The sequence below is a fragment of the Polistes dominula genome, unplaced genomic scaffold (assembly GCF_049000335.1).
Source record: "Polistes dominula isolate Pdom_NZ unplaced genomic scaffold, Pdom_raw_medaka contig_277, whole genome shotgun sequence".
Classification (NCBI taxonomy): domain Eukaryota; kingdom Metazoa; phylum Arthropoda; class Insecta; order Hymenoptera; family Vespidae; genus Polistes; species Polistes dominula.
This window is the reverse complement of record NW_028301009.1, coordinates 274267-282722: the sequence shown is the minus strand read 5'-3', so window position 1 is coordinate 282722 and position 8456 is coordinate 274267. Positions and strand designations below refer to the sequence as shown.

Genomic DNA, 8456 nt, shown 5'->3' with positions numbered 1-8456 from the left:
ACCTTCGTATCTCCGTGAAAACGAGCATAGAGTGGGGGGAGAGACTAAGAAAAGAAAGAGAGGTACGATTCTAGAGGAAGTAAAGGAAAAAAAAGTTGCGCGTATGATAAACGGAAGGACGTAACGAAGAAGAAAAAGAAGAAGCAGCAGGTATCGGTAAGCTTTTCAGGGAATTTTCTTCTTTCTTCGTGTCACTTATTCTTCTTTCTCGTTGGCGTCTCTGACTGCGTGTTACAACTAAACGATCGAGGCGCAGACGCTTTGCCTCATGGTACGACAACGAATTGCGGAAAGAACAGAGCCACGTCGTTCCCAACGCGCATCCTCATATCAGTATTCCTTTTTTTCATATGTTGTTTTCTTTTTTGCGCACTTCTATCATCAAATTTAGTCTGTTATTGTATAGTTTTTATTTAGCTGTTGGTTCCGTTACTCGTCGAACTCAAAACATCAAGTTCTTGGGTTTCACCTTTAAATTGCTTTATGATGCTTTTCTATCTTCCCTCACTCACGCGCTTTCTTTTCAAGGCTTTTCCTTCTCCAATGGAAATCGTGGCGTGTCTCTCTTTCTTTCTCTCTCTCTCTCTCTCTCTCTCTCTCTCACTCTCCTTGGCACACAACGCAACGATGGTGAAGTGTGTGTCGTCGTCGTCGTCGTCGTTGCAGGTTTGGTCACTTTACTCTCTTTGCTCTTTTCCCTTCGATATGCCTCTCGCCTCAGCACACCTCACCTCACTTCACCTCACTTTACCACACTTCACCTCACCTCACGCGTACCTATCAGTCAACTCTAACGCACATACACGTGCACGCGTTTCTAGAAGAGCACGCGCAACAAACAAGCACAGGTAGTACACATATACTAACAAAGAGGAGAGGCAAAACGCGCGCGCGTGCTACACCGATTCACGTTGTATTATCGTCGTGTCCGTTTGATGTCGCCACGATCGTCTCTTCGTCGTTATTATCGTTACTGTCGCGCTGTTGCCGCCAATATACACGCTAGTTTACGAATTTTTCTCGATGAATCCTTTTTTTTACCTTGCACTCACTCGAAATTGACTACATGCGTTATTGAAAAAGTCTAATATCGCGGGCCCTATCGTTGTATACACGCGTTATCACACAAATAAGGACGAAAGGTAATATCAGGATAACACGTATGCACAGAGAGAGAAATTGAACTCTAACGACGTGTAACACGAGCACAACTTCACAAGTGTGCTACCTACTCTTTCGGTTTCGCACGCGAGGATGACGAGGCCGACGCACACCTATACAACCTTCATGGATCCTACTCCCTCTCTCGCTCTTTTCTCCCCACCTTTTAATCCCCATTTCTCTCTTTCTCTTTCTCTCTCTCTTACCTTCTCTCTTCTTCTCATTACAATACGTCTCTACGGAACTCTCTCTTGGTCTTGCAAAGAACGTGGTGGCTGCGCGCGCATCTATTGTCCCGTATCCCAGGACCGTACGAATATTTTTAAATTCAACAAAGTATGCATCAAGTATAATCAAGACCTAGTACAGGTTCGCAAACAGCGTTCTTGTATACGTTTTTTTTCATTTCATTCATTCATTCGAATAAATATATTTTATTTTATATTAATAAAGTATGTTATTATTCTATAATTTCTCATGTTCGTGATCTCTCTGGTAAAGTATTATAAATCTTACACGCTATATAAACAGTACAGAATAGATAAAAATCCTTTTAGCTTCCATAAAGATTTTCTTTTAAATTCAACATGTATAATTAGCATAAAATGAATTTACAACGTCTCTGTATGTCTATACCTCTTATATTTTATTTACTGTTCATTTCAGTTTCTATTATAAATTTATAAATATCTATAATTTTATTTAAAACAAAATATTTTTGTAATAAATTTATTTATTACGAATTAATATGATCATATGTGATTATTGACCAATAATATCTTTTGATAATTAATATTGATTCAGTTGTTCGTTTTTTTTATAAACAGATTGTTTAAAATAAAATAAAATATTTGTAATTATAATTACCTTTAAATAGATAAAATTTAGAACGTACCATAAAATGAAACGTAAAAGTATAATGTTTCGTAATATTAAGAATAAGTATAAATATCTGTCTACGGCCCTGATTGCATCTCTGCATCTTATTGGACGTGGAGTAGTGCATATACGAGCAATGTCCTGTAGCGTGCACACACCCTTGAAATCTATCGGCGCGTGTTCGCTAAAGAGCGGGAGAATCCGATTATAGCCGAACGCTACCGGATGTGCCCGATACGAAATAGTCGACAATTGACGAGGCGTCGAGAAACCCAGAAGGGAGGAGACAGGCTATTCTCTTGGGTGTACCGCTTCCCTCTTTGCAACTTTAACCTGAATAATTATTCTTTAGCATATCTATAGCATTAGTCTTTTAAGCGGAATTAAATCTAATATTATACGAATAAAACTTAATCAAATAAATGTTTAATATTTTTTCGAACCTTTTTACATTATGCCATTACATAATATGTAGATAAGATCTCTTATCGTCATTCAGTATAACATTGATTATAAAATATTTTTTTTATTTAATAATTCTATCATCATATTCTTATTTAAATAGAAAGAAAATATTTAATCTCGTTTATATAGAATATTTTATTACTTATGTTTTATATACTTTTAGTAGACAAATTCTTTGTATGAACATTATTACGGGAACAATATCTTTTATTTCAAATTATGAATTTGACTGATATGCATTTTACAATATAATACAATTTACAATAATAAATTTTATTTACAGAAATGGATGGTCCAGGTACGATTTCATGGGATGAATTTATAGAAAATGCTGAAAGTTTCATTATACTATCTAATCAGATTTCAGATGGATGGCAATTATGCGGTGATAAAGTAATTATATTAATTAATTAATCAATTATCAAATTCATATGTTGATATATGCATATATATATGAAAATATATATTTATTTTTGTTGTTAAAAACACATTTATTAGAATAGTTTTTTAACATTCTTTTTTCACTAACAATTAAAAATATATTATCTTCGAACCATATTTTTGTAAATTTTTTTTTTACTTTTTCGAAAGATTATACCACTCGGTAAAACAGAATACGATCATGATAAAACGTGAAAATGATCATTTAAAAATTATAAATGATTATTATAATTAACTTGCATATATTTAGTATATTTCTATATACCACGTGATAAATAGGAAGTTTAAAATAAACAATTTTTATTAAAATTATTGATGAAGTTCTGTTTTATCGACTATGGTTTTAGTTGTAACAAAAACGTTGTGCGATCTATCACGTAATCAGTGAACTGTGTGAAACATATCGACTAAGTTTAAATTTTTGAATATTAGAAGAAATAATATTAGATATACTTTTTTTGATACTAATTTATTTTGCAGAAAATAATTTTTAACATAGATTTTTGTAACGTATATTTACTTTTTGTAGAAAGTTCCTACACAAGCATACTTGATACGACAAAAAAAACATTTTATTCGAGATGAATTGGACATAGAAAATTCTACTTGCGTCGAAGATTGGAGCTACAAACTTTGCGAAGATCCATACGAAGCTTCACTTACAAATGAAAGGCCTTTGGTTCTAGAACATCACATTTTATGGTCTATGAGCTATAGTGTGCCAGTACTTTATTTTAATGGATGGAAATCAGGTGATCTAAATTGCAATTAATCTAGGATCATTAAGCTCTTCTTTTTCTATATAATTTGGCGAATAGATATAGGTACGTACTTTCCATAATTAAAATTAGAATAATAAAATGATTCGATCTATTTATATAATTATGAAAATTTAACAATTGTTTGTTTACTTCGCATCGATTAGTTTCTCAATCATATGAAATATATCGATAAAGTCCTTGAATGTTCATGATTCTAGTAGAACGTAAGAATTGTCGAGTCTTAGTGGCATTAAAAAAAAATTAAATACGGAGGAAATTCTATTGTAGAGTAAAGTTTTATCGTCACTAGACCTTAATCCGTGAAAAAGACGATTGTAATGCCGCATTGTTCCTTCTATTGTCGGCTGCTTCTTTCGACTATAGGCGAAGAAGTAGATAACGTTGAGTATATGACAGTTCTGAAAGGCGAAAAATAGGAAACAAAAAGGGGTTAGTTCCCGATATCATTGTTAAAAAACGAACTTCTTAAATTTATAATTCAACGAATATTAAAATTCAATTCTGATATGTGAAATTCGTACGGAATATGGCGCCATTTGAGAACTAGATCACCGTTTCATTGTCTATAGGATTGATCTAGTTCCACCCTAAAGAATAAATAATGAGTGACCTTGAGAAATAATGCTTTAGAATATTTGTTTAATGGATGAATAAATATGTCGACAGTAGAATACCAGTATTATTTCGAAACTTTTCATTGTCTACAGATTTTCCTGGGATCAATCGAATAAGTGTCGAAGAAGCTCAAGGACTTATTAATGGTTCCGCTTTAAATTACTCGGAGTTGTCGCAAGTGATTCATCCAATTCTCGGTACACCGTACCTGCAGTTACATCCATGCATGTCGCATGAGCTCCTACAGTATACACATAAGAGGTGAGGGAGGAAGAGCCAAATGAAAAGGGATTGACATACGACCTTGTTTCGTTTTCCTTACAAATTATTTCGCAGTTGTTAATACGGTTTGTACAACTTAATTCTCAAATTAATTGGTTATTTGATATTCCATTTTAGCAAAAAACAAATTAGTTAGCTGGTTAAGTTTCGTTGCACCAGCGGCCCTACGTCTCGATTTAAGTCAAGAGTATCACAAATTGACTCTGTAAACACTACAAGATGCATACGAATAAACCTCCAAATAACTATTACTTGAATCTGCGAAATGGATATGATCCCGTATCAACTTGCATTCTCACGCTTCTACCGTAACTATACCAATATTTGTTGTAATCACTTTAATTTGATATTCAAGAAAGAGAAGAGAATTATACACAAATAATCACTTTTCATAACAAATTACAGATATGTTTGTTGAGTTTTAAATTCTGTTACGCAAGTGGAACATACATTTATATTATATTAATTGATTTAGAAAGCATTTAAGATACGAGAAAAAAAACGCAATTATTCTCCTGTACATAAACTATAGGTAAATGATTAAAATATACTAAAATAAAATGTACGTATTTTTGAAGGTGAACAAATATTCTATCGTAGATATTATTAAAAAGAATTAAAAGCTACTGTCAAAAGGGAGAGATTCCGTTGGATTGCGTTGAGTATCAGCAGCAGCACCTCCCACCACTTTCCGCGCGCTTTTCGAACTCGCGGATCGAACATCGAGCTCGAACGAAGGCGCGCTGCACAGTCTCGCGATCGTCATCGCGTAGAAACGTGATTCTCGTTTACGATAGTTACCACCACGACGTTGGTTTTACTATTGGCCCGTATCTGATATTGTGACGACTACTGTGTCCTTGTGAAAATATAAAATGCAATTATTGTGAATTTATTTATTTCTTTTTTTTTGTTTCATTCTTTTGCATATTTGTAAAAACGAATTATTTTTCTTCTCTTTTTTTCGCAATTTCTACGCGACCCGTTGACAAAAGAAGAGAACGAATTTCAAGAAAGACTCTATGTTGTGTATGTATATTTATTTATCGGCACGTTAAAAATCGAATGATCGTTCTTACTCGACGTACGTACTCATGGAAATCGATGCAGAACAAACAATCGTACTTTAACATCTATCGTCCTATCACTGTTGTTTTATCATTACGATTTCTATTCTCATTAGTTTCGATTATCGAGCTATTAAAATTTTTTTTAGGCCATTTTAATCCATCTTCAACAATAACTATTTACTATTTCCAGTGATCTTCGAGCGTTCCTAAAAAATTGCGAGTCTACTTGTTGCGTTTGACTCGCCGAATGCTCGATGAAATTCAACCTGAACGAATGCAATTCATTCGGGGACAAATTTTTGGCACGTTCGCGGCCAGTGTTTTCATCGTTAACTTAGACTTATTCTGTAATCGTTATTTTAATCAGTTTAACAATCAATAGATTGTCGAAGAAGCAAAAAAAAAGAAAACGTATAATGGATCTTTTCTTTCTTTTTTTGGTGCATTATAGCACTGATCGGATGATTATAAATATATATTTGTTCATCTACGAATACATGATCAGGAACGACTTCTCTGCGTGATGACCTATCAACGATATACTTCGCGCGTTAGCTTTTGTTCATTAATTCCCCACGTACTTACGTTTATAAACGCGTATTCGACTATACACATAGACTTATTCGTCCATATGCAATAATCATTGCCGCGTACTACTGGTCATTTTTCTTCTTCCTTATTTTCATTTTTCATTTTTTTCTATTCATCATTGCTTCCACCATAATTATATCAGTCTTTCTTTTTCTTTCATAACATCTTCGATAGGCGACACACGCGAGAGCACCATCGATGCAGCTCTTGTCGGAGATTAATTAAATGCCGTGCGAAATAACTCCCCCGCGTAATAGGCGAACGTTATCATCAAGGAATATAATAGTTGCTACGATCTATCCTCTTATGATCTTATGTAACACATTTTTCTTTGATTTTTTTCATCTTTTTTGTTTTTCTTTCTATCAACGTCATTCGTAACGAACGTCATTAACGTTTTTATGGATAGATCCCGAAAAACAAGAGAAAGATAGAAGGTTAATTTATAAGGAAATTCACATTACCATATTAAACGAAAGAAAGAAATGATTTGTTTCTATTTATTTACGAGGTTATCGTTTCATCGTTATACATAACTCCTATTTGTGAACGATTAGTATCGTTAAAAATATATTTCATGAAATATCTTTGTTTTTACAATTTTCTATACAAAGAGTGATATTAAAGTTCCTTAAGCGATTTTCTAAATCAATTACTTTTGTTCGAGACTTTATAAGTTAATTTTTATTGATCGTAAAGCTACAAGTCTTTATAGGTAAAAAAAAAGAAATAATTTATTAGTAAAATCGAATAGGAAAATTGATACACATTTCATATAGATGACAATTAATATTGGATTAATAAAATTAGTTTCAATATCACGTTGTAGAGAATCGTGAGAAAGTTAGATAAATAGCGGACATTGACGGATCGGTGGCGATTTAAATAGTTTAAAATTTTTAACGAGCGTTCCGACAAAAAAGGACGTACTTCCTCGGACTAATCGGATCTACAAGAGAGTCGAGAGATAATAGATTCAAATTGCATCACTGTACCAGTAAGAGGGACCCGTCGTTGCTATTTCTCTCACACACACACACACACACACACACTTTTTCTCTCTTTCTCTCTTTCTCTCTTTCTCTTTTTCTCTCGTAAATATATAACTCGATGAAAAGTAGGTGTAGTAATAAGTAAGATGGACAGGCCTTGACCCGCTTTCCGTGACCGGCTCTGTTTCGTAGTTCCGATGATCATCTTCGATGAGCCGCTGCGTTTCATTCTTCTCAAATAGTCTATTTTCTTGCGTATCATTGTGGAAGATTAGAGTACGACTCTATAACTGATTGTAAATTCCTATTATAAGGAAAGAAAAATTATAATTAAGCCTTGTTAAAATTAGTCAAATCATGTATTCTATTCAAAGAATCAAATTGACGATGATAGGAATACATTGATCAATTGTCAGAATCCTCAATCTAACTTGGATAACGTACAAATAATGTAATTTCCTATTCTAATAACACGATATAATTATTTTGCTCTTTCAGATCACAAAAGGAAGGAGGAAGATAGTCATTTTGCAAAGAGATCATTCGAGGTAGTCTTTGTGAACGAACGCTTGCTGTTACCGTTTGCCTAGTGGTCGATCATCGGCTCGTTGATCGACGCGTTGATCCGGCTCCCTAGGTGGGAAGTTCAAAGCGGAAGAAGAAGTTGGGGGAGAGAGAGAGAGAGAGAGAGAAGGAGAGAAATCGGAAGAGAGGAGAATCTCGAGTACTCCCGCGCGTTCATCGACGGTTATGTGGTGTTTAACCCCGTTAGAATCCAGCGGATCGTGAACAGATCGAGAGCAGTCAAACAATAGAATCCATCGTTCACCACCGATGCGACATTTCTCGATGGGTTGCTCGTGATCGCTTGCGCGTATTTGTCTGGTGTCTATATCGCATCACTACTACGACCACGACCACGACCAAGAGGAGGAAAGAGGAGGAAAGAGGTGGTGGTGGTGGTGGTGGTTCTGGTGGTGTTGGTGGTGGTGTTGGTGGTGGTGGTTCTGGTGGTGGTGGTGTTGCTGTTGCTGCTGCTGCTACTGCTGTTGGAAGAGAGGATAGGTCGTAGCGGCAGGAAGAGATCGTCGTTATAGGGGGAGATCGCCATAGCTGATCGTACCACCCAAGGTGGCACAGATTGAGAGGCCCCATCAGCGTAACATCCTCTCGACCAT

At 34.9% G+C, this 8456-nt stretch overlaps 1 protein-coding gene across 5 annotated transcripts; it reads left to right on the top strand.

The window, feature by feature from the left end:
- Positions 1 to 15: 15 nt before the first annotated feature.
- On the top strand, positions 16 to 7809 carry Atg10 (Autophagy-related 10). Of its 5 annotated transcripts, XM_089174091.1 has the most exons (6): positions 526 to 666; positions 1427 to 1530; positions 2789 to 2898; positions 3476 to 3698; positions 4436 to 4604; positions 7777 to 7809. In XM_089174091.1, exons 3-6 carry the CDS (start codon positions 2791 to 2793, stop codon positions 7799 to 7801), a joined length of 525 nt encoding a protein of 174 aa, XP_089030217.1. In that variant the 5' UTR covers positions 526 to 666; positions 1427 to 1530; positions 2789 to 2790; the 3' UTR covers positions 7802 to 7809. The 5 variants fall into 5 exon arrangements, 4 of the variants coding, with proteins under 4 accessions (XP_089030218.1, XP_089030216.1, XP_089030217.1 ...); XM_089174092.1 differs by lacking the exons at positions 526 to 666; positions 1427 to 1530 and adding an exon at positions 16 to 156; XR_016177071.1 differs by lacking the exon at positions 1427 to 1530 and having other exon boundaries at positions 351 to 666; positions 4436 to 4690.
- The last annotated feature ends 647 nt before the right edge of the window (positions 7810 to 8456 follow it).